General features: G+C 41.0%; 1 protein-coding gene across 1 annotated transcript; it reads right to left on the bottom strand.

Moving 5' to 3' along the window:
- Nucleotides 1–832: 832 nt before the first annotated feature.
- TYMS (thymidylate synthetase) lies at nt 833–9,291 on the bottom strand. Its single transcript, XM_014070101.2, has 7 exons — nt 9,021–9,291; nt 7,573–7,646; nt 4,912–5,086; nt 4,098–4,199; nt 3,744–3,919; nt 2,424–2,495; nt 833–1,199 (listed from the first exon to the last, which is right to left on the bottom strand). The coding sequence occupies exons 1-7, from the start codon at nt 9,223–9,225 to the stop codon at nt 1,062–1,064; spliced, it is 942 nt and encodes a 313-aa protein (XP_013925576.2). The 5' UTR covers nt 9,226–9,291; the 3' UTR covers nt 833–1,061.
- Between the last annotated feature and the right edge of the window lie 8,930 nt (nt 9,292–18,221).

The following is an 18,221-nucleotide window of genomic DNA, read 5'->3' as shown; positions in this document are numbered from 1 at the left end:
CTGATGATGAGCTAGATTTCGAACTAAAGGGCACACTTGTAACTTGAATTCTTTCATAAAATGGCTCCGCTGGAAAGGCATGTTGTTCTTGGTGGTGTGATCAGTAGCAGAAATACCTAATTTCCTGATATTGGATTGTTGGCTCTACCTATTTTATCACCCAAATTTATCTATTCTAGGCCAGAGAGTTCTTAATAGAGAATATTTCTATACACTTGAAGAGTATAGCTCATTAACAGAATCGTGTTATTCTTATAAACTTGCTGTATTTGAAGTTAAAAAATGTTAGGATATGAATGTCAAGACATGATAATCCAGCTTTCTTACCGTTCAAAATAAGTGCAAAACTAGTTTCACTTTGCAGTTAAAATGCACGAGATTAAGGTCTTGCCAATCTGTGGTAAAAATGAAAATTCCCTGCAAATTGCAGGGAAATGCACAGAATTGCAGAGTTTGTAGCTTAACCAACAAATAGCTGTTACTCTTAGGAGAACCTGTCTTAATAACGTTCATCTGCTTCCACTACTTGGAAAAAAAAATGTAGCTTTTAGGTAGTGCATAAGCTATTCAATCTTATCCCAATTCTTACAGCTCAGATAGTCTTTTGCATAAGTATGCACGGGACAGCTCAGTAAACCAATCTGGATAGTTCTCTTTTTTTTTTTACAGCCATTTTGGAAAGCATTCAAATTACCGTAATCTATTTCATTTTAAAGTTGCTGACTGCCTACTTCCCCAAGCTATGTTTGTTGCTTTTTCTATTCTACAGTATTTTCCTATTAGAACTTTGGCAGGTTAGCTTGAAAAATGAGTGATGCAGTACATCTTTCCCTTAAGATTTCATCTAACATTTATTACAACACATAAGATTTATTGGATAATTCCAAACTACAGAAACCCTTTATATGCTCAGTGCATATATAATAGTCTACTGCAGATCTAAGCTTCATACGAAAACCGAACATTTAAAAACAGTTTTTGACCTTTTGAGCGATGTGAATACAAATGCTTAAATGCATTCACTCCAGGCTGAACATTAAAACAGTAGCAGAAAAAGTTCATTATACAGCCATTTCCATTTTAATCGCTGGGTGTGGATGATAGTCTTCTATCTCAAAATCATCTGCTCTGAAGTCATTGATGTTTTCCACTTTACGAAGAATTTTGAGCTTGGGGAAAGGTCTTGGTTGCCTCTGAAGCTGAAATTTAAAAATATATACATTACATGACATAGAGTTCAATTAAGTGTTGAACTGATTGCTTATTAAATATACTTTTTATTAGTAAATTATGTAAGTTTTTTATTTAAAACAGTAAAAAAATCTATTTTATAGGACAGTGATGGCTAACCTTTTTCTCCTTGCATGCTAAAACTGACAGTGCGTGTGCGCACACACCCATAATGCAATGTGCCCACACACACATACACACTGCACATGCGTGCACGCCTTCCACTGGCCATCTGATTTTTGGTCTCTGCCTGTGCTCCATTTTGGGCTTAGCAGGCCCCCCTGAAGCTTCCTGGGATCAAAAATGGGGCACGGGGGTGTGCCCTGCTGCACCTCCCATGCTCCCCTGTGCATGACCCCCCCATGCATGCTTGCATGACACCCCCCCCCCATGCATGCGTGGCAGAGACCAAAAATCAGATGGCCAGTGGAAGGTGTGCACGCATGTGCGGTGGAGCTAAGCTAGGTGATAGGTCACATGCCCGGAGGGCTCGCATGCCACCTGTGGCACGCATGCCATAGGTTCGCCATCACAGTTATAGGGTAACATAATACATAATTGTACCTGATGATGTGCCAGTAGCAATTCAACAGCTTTAAAAATGCTACACTATTAAATTGTAAGCCACTGCATTTTGCAACAACCGAAGGTACCAAGTGGTTTTCAAAAGTAGGCCCAAAGACAGCACATTGTAATAAAGCAATCACAAAGTAATTGGGACATAAATGGAGCCAAACACTCCACCTTTTTTTTGTTGCAGTAACCATTAATCCAGGATATCCATAAAGCTACAGAGGGTCACAGACAAACTTCTTCCAAGGTAGCACAACCCTTTCCAGATCTAGAAAAGAAGTTGCCAGAAAACCTAAAGATTTCTAGGCCAGTGTTCAGTTTTGTTGGGAAACAACTTTTGTTTATTTTGACCCATTCAGATCCTGATAGCAGAAGTCTCACTGCATCTCTTTTCCAACCTAGACTGGAGTTAGAAAAATATTATCTATATAATGATTATGCTAACATGTTATCTCCTCCAATTGCAGTGTTGCAATGAATTGTTGATAATGTCAAGCACTACTGACAGATTTAAAAGTTATACGTCATCCAGGTTCTGATGGAAATGAGGAGTATTCAGTACACATAATGCTTTTAATGATATTAAAACAACAATGAGAATAATCAACTGATATAATTACCTGTATTTTCAAGGGTTCAATATGGTTTAAATATATATGAGCATCTCCTAATGTATGTATAAATTCACCAGGCTATATAAAAAAAGAGTATTATTTAGTGATGAATTAAGAATAAACAGAAGAAATATGCTGCTAGACAAGTTTTGTTTTATGAATGTACTGTCATTATTCTCTATACCCGTTTGTTCATACTCTAAAAGTATATCTTTACGTCTATGTCGCAGCTTTTCTGAGAACCAAGGTTGCTTTAAATGGAGCCTTCCCTCATTTTATCATCTACTACAGCATTAACCAAGGGAGATAGATTGGGCTAGGACAGAATTCCCATCCAGGTATTCATCTGATACATGGGGAGGGATCAGGATTATGCAATTTTCTCTCCAAGCTCTAAGCAGTAGAACTGTGCTCATGTTTTGTTGAATTCAAGTGCAAGTTTCCTAAACAGATCTCACCTGTTTGGGAAAGAAGAGCAGTCTCATTCAATCCCTATTTTTCTCATACAATGTCTTAAATCACCCAATATGTTCTATTTAGGGAACTTAATCCTGCACCAACAAGGTCCAACTCCTTACTACATAGATTCATAGTAGGACTGCATCTTCCTTTTTCTGAATCAAGTTTGAATGTGTATTTCATTTTTCCCACTTCCACAATCCATCAATCTTTGTCATGTAGTGATTGCTTTTATTTCAGTTATTGCAAATACTGCAATGAATTTTGCAGATAAGCAAAAGTTTATAAGATATGTAATTCTGTCCTGTTACATAGAGGTTTCAATACTGCCAACAAGGCTTTTTCCTCCCTTACCACTCATCTTTATACATCTTCACGAAGCGGAACCAAATTCCTTCTGCATCTCACCATACTTAAGCCTCAGTATATAATTTTTTCCAACTGAGGCAAGTGCCAGATGTTGAATGCACTGTTAAGTATCATAAATAGAACAATTCAGTCTACCACTAAAGCACATAAACTATTTCCCATGAAAATTGGGGGTGCTTGTGCCCAATTGTTCATAAATACATAGTACCAAACTGTACCCATTGCAAATACCATGTCTTTTACAGTAAGCATAGGAAGTGGAATTCAAATGGCTATACAATTTTCTCATGCTAGCTAATGTTTTTCAAGTAGAAATACTAGAACATTTGCTGATGCTGTTAAGCTCTCATTCTTCAGAGTAGTATAAAGTCCTGCCAGAATTTAACTCTCTCTTGTCTTTCTGAAAATATTGATAGTTTCACTCGTTGCCAAACTAGTTTTAACCCTGAGATTTGTTTATGTTTTTCCTTACTTCCAATGAAAATAAGATAAGAATACCTTCAGGCCTGTAACATGGGCAATCATTGAAGTAAGAAGTGAGTAACTAGCTATGTTGAAAGGAACTCCCAGTCCCATGTCTCCAGAACGCTGATACAACTGACAAGAAAGTTCACCATTTGAAATGTAAAATTGGCAGAGAGCATGGCATGGAGGTAAAGCCATTGCAGAAAGATCTGAAAAGCAAAACAAAAAGCCAAATTAAAAAAAAAGAATAGTCCAAGAGAAGAATTCTGCTTGTGCAATTATCCTGGATAGCTTTGTTTTCTAAGATAGCGATTATTATTTTTCCTAACAAGTGTTATCATGGATAACTAAATCTTTAATGACTCAGCATTAAATGTTATAATATACCTTTAGGATTCCAAGCACACATTATAATTCTTCTGTCATCTGGATTGTTTCTGATTGTATCAATTACTTGCTGTAGTTGGTCTACTCCTTGTCCTGTATAATCTACAAAAAAGTGAACGCAAGCTTATTTATAATACTTTTCAATACAAGAACTAATCTCACTCTTAATAGTTGTTTAGCTCATTTATTATGAGATTATTTCACTAAACACAAGAGTATTTAAGAATTGCAAGTTCCTTCTGGAAATGTCTACTAAATAAACCAAATAGGAAGCATCAGTTATGGTGCATCGGTGTTTAGATAGTCTGGAAAACAGAATACAAAATATATTTTTATGATGTCATCTGATTAAAAGGGCAGAAATGTAAGCCATTTAATAACTAGTGATAGTGTAAATCCATTTTAATTCTAGGAGAAATTTGAGCTGTTAATTAAATTTCCTACTCCATACTGATCAAAGTACTTAACAATAGATGTAAACAGTAGTTTACTCCATGTTAAACAGGTCAGGACCAACAATACATACTTGTATTATTTACATAACTACTGAAAAAAATATTAATTATTTCCAATCAGGATGGATTTGATTTAAATCAAGTCGATTTACACTTGTTTTTCCATTCAGAAAGCATAGTCATGTGGTTTTCCACTTAGCAGCTGCTTCATTTTGTGGTAGTTGCCAGTCCTATTAGGGTAATTAAATGAAGATTACCTGAACATTTTTTGGAATCAAGCCAGTTTTAACAATTACATCTTTAGTATCCTAAAGTATACTTTTATGGATACTTGAAAACAAATATTCAGCCATGTTTACCTGTATTCATATCTTTGTATTCAGCTCCAAAATGTCGCCACTGGAAGCCATAAACAGGACCTAAGTCTCCTTCCTCTCTAGAAAAAAATCCTTGTTTGTCTAAGAATTGCCGAGAACCATTGGCATCCCAAATCTTAACTCCCTTAGCAGAAAGTTCTTTTGCATTTGTAGAACCCTGTGGGTAATGAGAAAGAAATCATTTATCAGCATTTAGCATAAACTCTTTAGATTTCTTGTCATTTTTTTACATTTGTAGAATTCAGTATCAATTTCTAATACTTCCAAACACTTAGGGAAGAAAACATCTCCCAACATTAACTGATAAGATTCTAATTGCTGCCCGTGACAATTCAGTAAAGCAGTATTCAGAGTACCAGTTTGAGTATACAGATAGTCTAATATTGCTTTCTATATATACTCCATCTTTGCAGGTGCTTATAAATGGTTTTATAAATAAGAAACACAGTGATTGTGAAGTTATTTCCTTGACAGATCAATTTTATATTGTTCTTATTCTACAAAATTTATTGAATTTAATCCAAATATGATTCTGCTTGTTAATTACTTTGTATGCATTATATTTTCAAATTCTCTTATTCTACTATTTTAGGAATATTTTATTAAAAATAATAAATATAATTATTTTAATATCATAGGGAAAAAATTAAAACTGATTTTAAATAAAAATAGGGAAATCTTTTCAGTATCGTACATTATATTCATAATATTTAGCAAGATGCAATATATTGCATTACTGTAATCTAAATTTTTAATAGTACTAGAATGGATTTATAGACAATAGATTTTAACTAGACAAATCATGAAGTTGTTTTAGGCTCCACTTTTCACAAGGCAGAGGGAAAATTAGAAAAATTAATCCAGTGAGATCTTCAAAGAACAATGGGTAGCATTTGAAGTATATTCCTCTTAGCATTCTTTAAAAGTCTCCACCCTGTTTAATTATTTTATTTATTGATAGAGGAGCAAAATGGATAGTCCCATTGTTTGCCAGCATTCAAACCCTCAAACCTCTTGCATATTCTGTGGCCTCCATGCAAGAAGCAGTAATCTAGAGCAGGGGTCCTCAAACTACAGCCCGGGGACTGGATACGGCCATTAATCCGGCACACGAGGGACCACAAGTCTGCCCCACCTACCTTCTGGAGACCAAAAACAGGACGTGCAGAGGCCTCAGAAGGCCAAAAATGGGTCCGTTTTTTGGCCGGCAGAGTGGTTCTGGAGGCTGAGGAGAAGGCCAAAAATGGGATGCATGGAGGCCTCAGGAAGCCAAAACCGGGCCTGTTTTTGAGTGGCTGAGTGGTTCTGGAGACTGAGGAGGCCAGAGAGAGGGAGGGGAGAGAGGGGGGGAGGGAGGGAGTTTGATGTACACCTCCAAGGCAGCCGCATCCCTGTACTTGAGAGACCACCTACTGCCAATTACCTCCACTAGACCAATTAGATCCCACAGACTAGGCTTCCTCCGAATTCCATCAGCCGGCCAGTGTCGACTGGCGACTACCCGGAGGAGAGCCTTCTCTGTGGCTGCTCCGACCCTCTGGAATGAACTCCTCGTGGAGATTCGTACCCTCACCACCCTCCAGGCCTTCCGCATAGCCCTTAAAACCTGGCTGTTCCGACAGGCCTGGGGCTAAAGACTCGCTACCCCACTTCGAATGGTATGATTGTTGTGCTTTTAACTATGTATGGTTTCTATGTTTTTGTAACTCTGTTTGTATTTCCCCTCCCTTTTTGAGTTGTGAGCCGCCCTGAGTCCCTTCAGGGAAAAGGGCGGCATACAAATAAATTAAACCATAAATCAAACCAACCAACTAACCTTTCCACCCCCAGGAGCATAACAAATTAGTTTCATTTGTGTGTATTGTTTAATGACTGCTAAATTGATCACGCCCACGCAGTCACATGATCACCTAACCACGCCCATCCGCCCAGTTCTGTCCCCCCAAATAGTCTGAGGGACTGTGAATTGGCCCATTTTAAAAGTTTGAGGACCCCTGATCTAGAGCATATGTGGGCACTCGTCTTCTCCTTTCAGTTCGCCAAATCTCCACTTGAAGTCTGAAGTATGCTTTTCTTTTAGAAGTGAGACATGCATGTATTGGTATCATATTTTAAATAATTAACTTGGTAGAGAACATACGTATCTGTCACTTCTATCCAATCAATACTCTGATGTACTCTTTTCAGGTTGTCCAGTTTTGTGCCTCTATTTCTTGTTTGTTCCACCTACTCTGAAGATTAACTTTATTCTTGGTGACCCCCATTGATTTGTATTATTGTTAGATTAATTTTAACATATATTTGTTAGCCTCATCAATAATTTTAGATATGTTTACTTATATATTGTTGGGGGGGGGTTGTTTAAAGACTATTCATTATTGATAATGTTGAATACTTAATTCCACGTTTGTACCATGCCTTTTGTGGTTTGTAGGCTGATACATCTAACCCAGGACTCTTCTATCCACAAATCTCTGTAGGCTTCCAATAGAAGACTAACATGACTCATCTGAATACTCTCTGAATAATTTATTGCTGAATTAATATTGCATTATTATTTGTATTTATAATAAACCTCAATTTCTATTTTATTTTCAATGGGTCTAATCAAATTTTGACTGAAACCATTACTATGCATTATACCTGGATAAACCAAAGTAGCTCTTCAAGTACTCCTTTCCAGAATACTCTTTTAGTTGTTAACAATGGGAAATCATCTGAAAGAAATTTTTTAAAAAAATAGATAATTGAGTTATATATAAACTGAACATTTTCTAAAGTTAAGCAGTACATAATTTAGAGCCATTAAACACAATCCAGATAAATATTTAATCAATTCATCATATTGGAATACTAATATATAGTATTCAGACTTTTATTTTATTTTTATCAAAGGACAGGAGAAATGCTTCCAGACTTGCAAGATTCTGTTACTGCAACCTTACAATAAAGGTACTGTCAATACTCCTGACGTATTTTGTCTGCACTGCCTCAAAAAGCTCACAGAGTGATAGAAGCTGGAGCCCTACCGGGTGACGAGATAGCCACTCTTTCAGCCCAGACCAGGGGTCTCCAACCTTGGCAACTTTAAGACTTGTGGACTTCAATTCCTAAAATTCCTCAGCTAGCAAAGCTGGCTGAGGAATTCTGGAAGTTGACGTGCACAAGTCTTAAAGTTGCCAAGGTTGGAGACCCCCATGGCCCAGACTATCTTACAGGGCTGCTGCTGTGAGGAAAATACAGGTAGTCCAGTTCATTTAGTGAATGTTCGAAGATACAACGGCACTGAAAGTGATTTATGACCATTTCCTTGGGGTCATGAGATCCCTTTTGATAAGTGAAGCCAATGGGGAAGCCAAATTCACTTAAATCGTGTTACTGACTCATAACTGCAGGGAGTCATTTAAATGTGGCAAAAGTTCCTCAACTGTCTTGTTTAACAACATAAATGCTGGGCTTAATTGTGGTCATAAGTCGAGGACTACCTTTATAAGCACTTCCTCAAACCGTTATCCTCTGCCAAAATAAAAGATGGGCTATAATCTGATAAATATATAACTAAATAAATTTTGGGAGTGCCACCTGGGGGAATCACTGCTCCTCTTTTGAGACAAGTTTAATGCTTGAGACAAGTTATATATAAGTGACCCATAAGTGCTTCTAAGCAAGGAATTTCGGACCTAATGGCTGCCCGCCAAATTAGGCAGAACCGGAGCAAGGAGTCACGAACCGAAGATGGATAATGGAAACCGTGCTGGTCTCGGTCTCGAAATCTTCTGCTCTTCTCCGGCTTCCCCACGGCCCCTTCGGCTCTGGTGGTCTCCGTTTCTCTCTTGCTCACGGATTATAAAAAATCGGCCTTTTTTAACGCATATTGTTCTATCCTCCAAGGCGAGTTCGGTGCCCTTTAAAGCTCCCCGAGAAGGGACTTGACCAGGTTACCGTTTTTGAGAGCGAGAGGCTCCAAGACCAGCGCCAAGGCTGCAGAACCGGCAGCGGTTTCCCGCCCACCCCTGAATTCCTCAAAAGAAAGCCACAGGCGCCCGGAACCGAAGGAGAGGATGGGGTCGGTGGGGGGGACTGAACTTCACCTCGGAGGTTGTACCGCGCCTGCATCCCGAAGATGGAGAGAGTCCCTGTCCCGGTCCGATCTTCCTTTTTGTGTCCGAAGCGCAAGATCCGCTCGACCTGCTGGAGATACTGGAACTCTCCGTGACATGGGGAAGAGCCGGAGGCGGCATGGGTCTTTTCCTGGGGGAGCGCGGGAGTCCCCTGTACGTCCAAGTCGGCCGGCATTGCGAGGTAGAAGAGCGAAGCGGCCTTCTTTTTGGCGCTGCTTTCTTGGCGGGACCTAAATTCTAGCGTTAGATTTGGCGCGTTCCCCGCCCATCTTCCGACAAGCCAATCGGAGGAAACCAAGGAGTAGGTTTGCCCCGAGCCTGGATTGTTATTGGCTGATCGTCCAGTCCCTCCGGATTCCAACTCCACATACTGTTGTGAATAGAGCGCCACGAGCTTATTCTCCATTCCCACTTTGGAGGAGGAGGAATGGTCTCAGTTGGAGGCAAGCGCCTTGCTTGCTCTTTTTTTTAAACAAATCAAACTAGCAAATATGGCGAAATATTGTTTTCCAGAGTATCCCAATTGACTTAAGTTGCTGATTGCATTTTCAAGCTATAAGATTCATGGCAGCTGCTTGATTTTCGGCTATTTTAATTCTCAATCCATTCTAAAGTGGGTTTATACTTTTTTTTACAAATCTAAAACGTAAAGGTGTGACTTTCATTCCAGTTCTGAATCTGCTTGTTGCAAGACGCGAATTTACTGTTACCTCTTCACAACACATAGATTAAGCTCGTTTCTAATGTCGTTTAAAAGCTAACTTGTTAAAATCAAAGCATCAGTTTTAGTCTATTTAAAAAACAGCAGGGCCACCGACAACCTAATTTTAATTGTTCTTAACGAAGCAGTATAGTATGCATGAAATTGATCTTCTGGCAGTATCACCATTGTATATTTGTGTCATTAAGATGCATTTCATATGATCTAGAACAGTGGTTCCTAATGTGTAGAAGCTGGTGCCCACGTCCCACAGGGGGCAATTTGATTTTTAATGGGGGCAATTTGAACCTTGTTTAAACCAAGTTAATGGCCTTTTAAGCTTCCTCCATGTGAGAGTTCACTTTCTGAGTAAAGTAACAATTATATGGGGGGAGGAATTAGGATTTTAAAGATGCTTAGGTTGGGGCATGGTCAAAAAGATTGGGAACCACTGATCTAGAAGAATAGTACAGTAATAGAAGCTGGTGTCATGACTGGACTCAGATATTGCTACTTCACTATTACTTTGTTCTTTTTTGTTACATTTTCATCTTGGGGGAGAGCAGAATGTTGGTTAAGTTCTTTTCTTAAGTCACCTATGCCCTCGCCACCATTAATAGGGCTGTACTCCTACATAAATAATACTGGTTGCATTCCAAAATAATGAGAAATTTCTATCATAGACCCTGTTTATAAAAAAAAAAGATAATAAGGGACATCCTAAAGATAAAGTCCTGTCAACTTCCTAGAAATAGTAGCCAAAATGTATGCTAAAAAACAGTTGGTTAGAATAGAGGATTGTATGTTGAGAGGAATTTATTAACAGAAGAATAGTCATTTAGATCTAGGCAATCCAGCATACACAATTGATTCACTAGATACCATTTTAAAGTGAAATGTAGAGCCAAGAGTAAGCATCTATATATAGGGTTTCATGCAGCATTTGGCTCCATAAATAAAAATATATTGTGGAAAAATCTAATCAAGCTAAATATAGAAGCCAGAATTATAACTGAAGAAGCTTCTTGGATGAGAAGCTAAACATTTCAAAGAACTAAATAAAAAAGAAGTCACGTTGCCTTTTGGATAAAGCACTGTAGGAAGTTAAAACCCACCCCTCCTAGAAAAATGAAATATCCTGGGAAATATTGAAAAGGCAGACTATTATATTTCCCTGGATGGAGAAACATGATTTTAGGTCGGAAACAGATTCACTCTTAATAGCTCCCACCTTTGGCAATGGGCCATTAAAAAAGCTTGTCTACTATACATAACTACATAACAAAGGTAGGATTAGCTTTCTACAGAAACCACAGGACACCTGGGAAGAAGCAATGCTCAATCAAACTTGGACTCAAAGCACAGCCCTGCATGGCCCCATGGGAGTCTGACAACCAATCAGAATACAAGATCAAGATCAAAGGCCAGAGAGGGCATAAAGCCAGGAACTTTCAGCATCTCCGTCTCTTCTTCACCCAACATCTTGAAGCACATGATCACTTTTTCTGTTCAGGACTTCAAACCATGTGGTCCTGTCCACCATTAACACCATCTTTCCAAGAAGCCTACATTTTTCCAGTGTCTCTTTCCCTACTTGGAACTGAACCCAGAAGGACATTTCTTCCAACAGCACTTTTGGGGCAACCATGACCTGGATGCTTATACAGATACTTGTACAGTCCATATTGAAGCCAATAACTCTTTTACACAGAAAATAACCATTTCTAAACTGTCAGGCAAGGATGTATTATATATTCAAACATTCTTTCATTAAGGAAATGATTTCTCAGAATTTCCCCACTTCTCAGATACTTAAAGATCTTTACGAAATTTATTAACATCCTTCTATATGCAGGATATATTTTTATGACACATGCTGAAGTAGGCCTGAAAATAACAGAATAAGAGTTGGAAGGGACCTCGGAGGTCTTCTACTTTAAACTGCTCAAGCAAAGGACCCTATACCAGAGCTGTCAAACTTGTGGCTTGCATCACATGTTGGCCATGCCCAGTTTGGCAAAGGAGGAAAGTTGTGATACGTCCCATGACAACGCCATGACAACACGAGTTTGATACCCTTGCCCTATACCATTCATGAAAAATGGCTCTCCAATCCCTTCTTAAAAACCTTCAATGATGGAGCATCCACATTGTCTGGAGGCAATTACACATTAATTCTTACTGACAGTAAATTTCTCCTTGATAAGTTTCCACCCATCATCTATTCTCCTGTCCTCGTGTGCTCTGTAGAATAATTTGATCCCTTTTCTCTGTGACAGACCTCAACTATTGGAAGACTGCTATGATCTAACTCCTAGTCCTTCGTTAGACTAGATATACTTAGTTCCTACAACCATTTATCATATGTTTTAATGTCCAGCTGCCCTAATCATCTTTATTAATGTACTCTATCTAACCCTTTAATTATAATTATTTAATAAAGCTAGTTCCAAAGTGATATTTGGCCTGAGCCGCATCATATAAAACTGATACTTGAATGGAAATCCCATAGAACAAGTTAATGCTTTTCCATAGTTAGGGGAAGTTTTTACTGACAAAAGTCTATGAACAAGCCACTCCAAAGGAAGTTCCACAAAAGTGGCAGCCCATTCAAAGAGTTTAATTAATTATAATTATCCAGATTATAAGAAGACTATAAATAGTAATAAAGTTTTCCATTTCTATAATACAGTGAAGTTAACACAATTTTTAATAACTTATAGTTCAACTATGCAAATTAATATATAAAATGGAAATTTAGTGTTTTCTAATTAAAGAATATTGCAATACGTTTTCTTCTAAGATTAATACATACTTTAAAAGTGTCTTTCTATAGGGAGCTCAATTAGCTAACTTTTAAAACTTCTATCAATGCATAATATATAAATATAATCTTTATTGTCATTGTACTTAAATACAATGAAATTGGTTATATAACAACTATCAGTGCAAAATACCACATATAACATATATTTATAAATATGTATATAACCATATAACTTGTATTGGGAACTGAAATTATTATTAATAAAAATACACTTGTAATTAAACTCAGTGGCAAAAATAGGTTGCCAGAAAATCGTATTTACCACTAATATTAATGGATTCTCTTCAGGTTAAGAGAAAAGTAGACTGCTGTTCTAATTTCTATCAACATCACAGATTTTGTCATGAACTATTTATGTAATCATGTGACATGGTGGCTCAGTGGCTAAGGCGCTGAGCTTGTTGAGCAAAAAGGTCAGAAGTTCAGCGGTTTGAATCCCTAATGCCATTAACAGAGTGAGCTCCCGTTACTTGTCCCAGCTTTTGCCAATATTCTAAAGCATGTAAAAATGCAAGTAGATGCATGTTGCATGTTCGAAAGCATGTAAAAATGCAAGTAGAAAAATAAGAACCACCTTGGTGAGAAGGTAACAGCCTTCCAGGTGCCTTCGGCGTTTAGTCATGGCGGCCACATGACCACGAGACATCTTCAGACAATGCTGGCTCTTTGGCTTTGAAACAGAGGAGCACCGCCCTCTAGAGTTGGGAAGACTAGCACATATGTGCAAGGGGAATCTTTATCTTTATTTATCTAATCGTATTAATGGGTCTTTGCTTATTAAACTCTAATGTCTTTTTCTTTGTGCAATCTGAGCCTCTTGCTCTGTGTATATGCATCAAAAAATAAACGCTAGAGGGTGCATTAGACATGACTGTTGAAAAAAGAATAGGCTACTTTCTTGCTGCGTGCTAGACTTATCAATGTTCATTTTTAGATTTAAAACTAAAAATAAATCCAAAATATTGTCATAAAGCATTCCTTGAAAATCCAAATCATAGATGTTTAAATTAACAACCTTTATACTCTTATGGTGTTTAGTATAAAAGTAAACTTTTAGGTGAGGTTATGAGCAGGACCAGTTACAGATAGAACTGTTAGATCTGTTCCCGTAATATAGCTGTTGTTTGAAAGCTGGCATCTCTAACAAAAACATACCAAGAATATTTTATCAGCATATTTAGAGGCATGTATGGCAGGTGTCTGCAACCATTTATAGGGTCAAAAATAGCAGGAGGGACAAAAACCAAAAGTGAATTTCATTGCATGTACATTCTTTCTTTTTCTGTTCCTTTTTTCTGGGCTGAACCACAAATCTTAAAGGGGCTGCATATACTTCTCAACAAAAAGCTGTGGGTGGATCTGAAGCTTTCTTGGTGGTTTTTTTGCTGCAGTTCTTAACAAATGGCCTTTGTAAGTGGATAGGTTTTGCCCATCAATACTACCAAAAAATACAGTATATATTTCCATATGTCAACTTCATATATATGTGTGAAAGATTACTTGGACCATAGAAGGCAATTTTTAATCTTAAACAAGTTACCTATTAACACATATTCAAGTATTTATTCTAATTTCATTCTCACTGTAGGAAAATGTAATGATTGATGGTGAACAACAGGGTACTGATAGTTGTTTAATGAAAGAAAGAAAGAAATACCATTCTAATGTAGGAATCAGGAAGTGACTATAGTAAAGTGACCAGATTTTAAAATTGGTTAGTCATCAGAAGGCGTTTGAGAAGGAGAAAAACAGGCAAGGAAACTTCTCAAGAAATTCCAGAAGCAGCTGCTTCTCCTCTGGGCTGGAGGGATGGGAGGAGAAGGAAGGAAGGAGGAAGGGAGGGAGGGAGAAAAAAGAAGAAAGGAAGGAAAGATGGGAGGGGAGGAAAGAGGGGAGGGAGGCAAAAGGGAGGAAGGGGAAAGGGAGGAAGGGAAGAGAAGGGCACCTTTTATTGTCCTCGTCTTATAAAAGCCCCACAGGCTGCGACCCCAGGCTCAGCTCCTTCCCCGGGGACAGTCCACCTGCTCTGCCGGCCCCGCTTCCTTCTGAAGCAAAGCTCCCGGGTGCTGGAAGCGTCTTTGTCAGAAGGCGAGGCAGAGCTGCCCCGATCGAAGCCGTTTCAAGCAGAGCAGCGGGGAGCAGGGCAGCCATGCTGCCTGGGGAAGCCGGCAGGCTTGTTGCAATTGCCGAGGCGGGCTGCAACGCCCTATCTTCTGCAGGGACCTCCACTCCAGGCGCATATGTGCAAAGCGTGGGGCCGAGCTGGGAGGAGCATCGCACCGATGCCAAGAGCACTCAGCCCACCCACCCCCATCTGTGTCCCCCTCCGGGGATGGAGCAGCTGCAGCCCAGCTATTGCGGGTGAAACAGCTGGGAGCCTCCAGGGCAAGGTGGCGTAGTGGTTAAAGTGCTGTACTGCAGCCACTTCAGCGGACTGTTATCTGCAGTTCGGCGGTTCAAATCTCACCGGCTCAGGGTTGACTCAGCCTTTCATCCTTCCAAGGTAGATAAAATGAGGACCCAGACTGTGGGGGCGATATGCTGACTCTGTAAACCGCTTAGAGAGGGCTGAAAGCCCTATGAAGCGGTATATAAGTCTAACTGCTATTGCTAACTGCTATTTGGAAAAGCCGGATGCACCCCTGGGTAAAAACCCTCATTGCAAGTATTGCAAAGCCCATCTAAAAATCGGGACTTTTTTAAAATGACGTGGGACAAATTGTTCAAAAGCCTGACAGTCCCGCCAAAAGTGGGACGTCTGGTCACCTTAGACTATAGTGAAGTTGTTGCATATAGTTTAATAAACTTAAATTCAATAACATAAATTCATAGGTTCCTTTGGGGAGGGAATCTCCAAATTTGCAGTTAATTTTCTTTCATGGGAAAACTGTGGAATTTGGACAGTGGAATCTGTTGCCAGAACGCCAAAAGTCTCCCTATGTCTCTCTAATATACACAATTTCACCTTTCTCAATATGATGGTGTTGGCATGCATTGGCCTATAAGGTCCCTTATTTATAACCACTGAGCCTTCCAGCTGAAGCTCCTGGAAGTTGTAAATTGATCTTAGAACTAATTCTGCATCAGTGTAGATCAGGGGTCCATGGATTGGTACCTGGCTGCAGCATCCCAGAAACCAGGCCATGCAAACAAGCAAAGCCCCATCCGCAGGATGCAGGCAGCATATGAAACCATGCTCCCTGCGGTCCGTGGAAATATTTCTCTCTGTGGAACCAGTCCTTGGTGCCCAAAGGTTGAGGTCTGCTGGTGGGTTCTGCGCATGTGCGAGCTTGGAATGGCCGCTCCGCTTTCCGCTCCATTTCAAGCTGACGGAGAAAATGCTGGGAAACCTTACAAACAGGCAGTATAATCCTTTGGAGAGGTCCCGGGGGATGATTGAGATCCGGGGGAATCAAAGAGGCCAGTTTGCTGGGGAGGTCATCACTCCCGGATGATCTCAGGTCTCGCAACTCTCAGCGGTTTTGAAACGATCTTTGCCGCTTGATGGCGGCGGCGTGAGGATGATGGTGGCGTTTTCTACTAACTCTCAGTGCCTGCAACATCTTTTGACTGTGCCCGCCCGGCTTGTTGAACCCCTAGGGACCTTTTTGGATTGCCACCACCACGGAGGAGTCCCCCTCACTGAAATGTGCCTAGAAGGGTTTCGGGTGCTCCACCAGTCACGACACCAGAGAAAGGGGTGGGGGAGTGGCAGTCATCATCCGAGAGTCTTTAGTTCCTCGTAGGATCCCTGCTCTGGAGATTGTCGGGTGTGAGTCCCTTCTGGTGAAGTTGGACCTTGGGGGTCAAGTGGGGTTGTTACTAATGTACCTACCTCCCAACTGCGTTACAACAGCCCTGCCTGTGCTCCTTGAGTCAGTAGCCGAGCTGGCGGTTGAGTTCCCCAGACTTATAGTGCTGGGGGATTTCAACCTGCCGTCGCTCGGCGAATGCTCTGATGGAGCACAGGAGTTCAGGGTCCGACTCATACATCGGGACACACGCTCGACCTCGTGTTTCTCTCGGAGCAGTGGAGACATGATCTAGATTTGAGGGGCATTAAGATCTTGCCCTTGTCATGGTCAGATCACTTCCTATTGAGGCTCGACTTTCGGAAACCAATCCCGCACTGTAGGGAGGTGGAACCGATTAGGTGGTTCCGCCCCAGGCGCCTGATGGACCCTATGGCATTTCAGACGGCACTTGGTGAGATACCTGACTCTCTGGCCCACAGTCCGGCGGAGTCCTTGGTCGCTGTTTGGAATATAGCGGTGACGGAGGCTCTAAAGCGGATTGTGCCTTTACGGCCTCTCCGCAGCAGTGGATCCAGGAGGGCTCCTTGGTTTACCGAGGAACTCTGGGAGATTAAGCGCCAAAAGAGACACCTAGAGCGACGCTGGAGGGCTAGTAACTCTGAATCCGACCGAACACAATTAAGAGCCTTTATTAGGACTTATCTAGTGGCAATACGGAAGGCAAAATGTGAGCATTTTTCTGCTCTTATTGCATCCGCAGAATTGCGCCCAGCCGCCCTGTTTAGGATAGCCCGCTCCCTCTTGAAAGGGAGGGATGCAGACGAACCTCTACAGGGTAGAGCTGAGGAATTTGTTCAGTTTCTGTCGGATAAAATCGCTCGGATTCGGACGGACCTGGACTCCACTTGGACGGTACCAGCCGAGGTGCTGGGGGAAGGTTTTGATCAGATTTTATGGAGCGAGTTTCAACTTGTCGCTCCTGAGGAAGTGGACAAGGCCATGGGAGCGGTGTGTGCTTCCACCTGTTTACTGGACTTGTGTCCCTCCTGGCTGGTCTCATCCAGCAGGGAGGTGACACGTGGCTGGCTCCAGAGGATTGTTAACACCTCTCTTCGGGAGGGATCCTTCCCGCACCCCCTAAAGGATGCGGTGGTGAGACCCCTCCTTAAGAAACCTTCCCTGGATCCAGCCATTTTGAACAACTATCGCCCAGTCTCCAACCTCCCCTTCGTGGGGAAGGTTGTTGAGAAGGTGGTGGCCTTTCAACTCCGACGGACCTTGGATGAAACAGATTATCTGGATCCCTTTCAGTTGGGTTTCAGGCCTGGTTACGGCACCAAAACTGCTTTGGTCGCGCTGATCGATGATCTGTGACGGGCCAGGGATAGAGGACATTCCTCGATCCTAGTGCTTCTTGACCTCTCAGCAGCCTTCGATACCATCGACCATGGTATCCTTCTGCAACGGTTACGGGAGGTGGGAGTGGGAGGCACCGTCTTAAGGTGGTTCTCCTCCTACCTCTCGGACAGGTCACAGTCGGTGTTGGTTGGGGGACAGAGATCGACCCCTAGGCCCCTCAAATATGGGGTGCCGCAGGGTTCGGTCCTGTCCCCCCTCCTATTTAACATCTACATGAAGCTGCTGGGTGAGATCATATGCCAGCACAGGATCAAATATCATTAATATGAGGATGATACTCAATTGTATCTGTCCACCCCGTGCCAATTCAGCGAAGCAGTTGAAGTGATGTGCCAGTGCCTGGAGGCTGTCAGGGTCTGGATGGGAGCAAACAAGCTTGCACTCCATCCAGACAAGACCGAGTGGCTATTGATGTTGCCTCCCAAGGATGGTCCAGACATTCCACCTCTTAGCCTGGGGGGTGAAGTTAT

The sequence above is a fragment of the Thamnophis sirtalis genome, unplaced genomic scaffold (assembly GCF_051295495.1).
Source record: "Thamnophis sirtalis isolate CommonGarterSnake01/CBP01778 unplaced genomic scaffold, rThaSir2_p1.2 scaffold_2, whole genome shotgun sequence".
NCBI lineage: Eukaryota > Metazoa > Chordata > Lepidosauria > Squamata > Natricidae > Thamnophis > Thamnophis sirtalis.
Note: the sequence above shows the minus strand (reverse complement) of the source record. Positions and strands in the feature narration are given on the sequence as shown.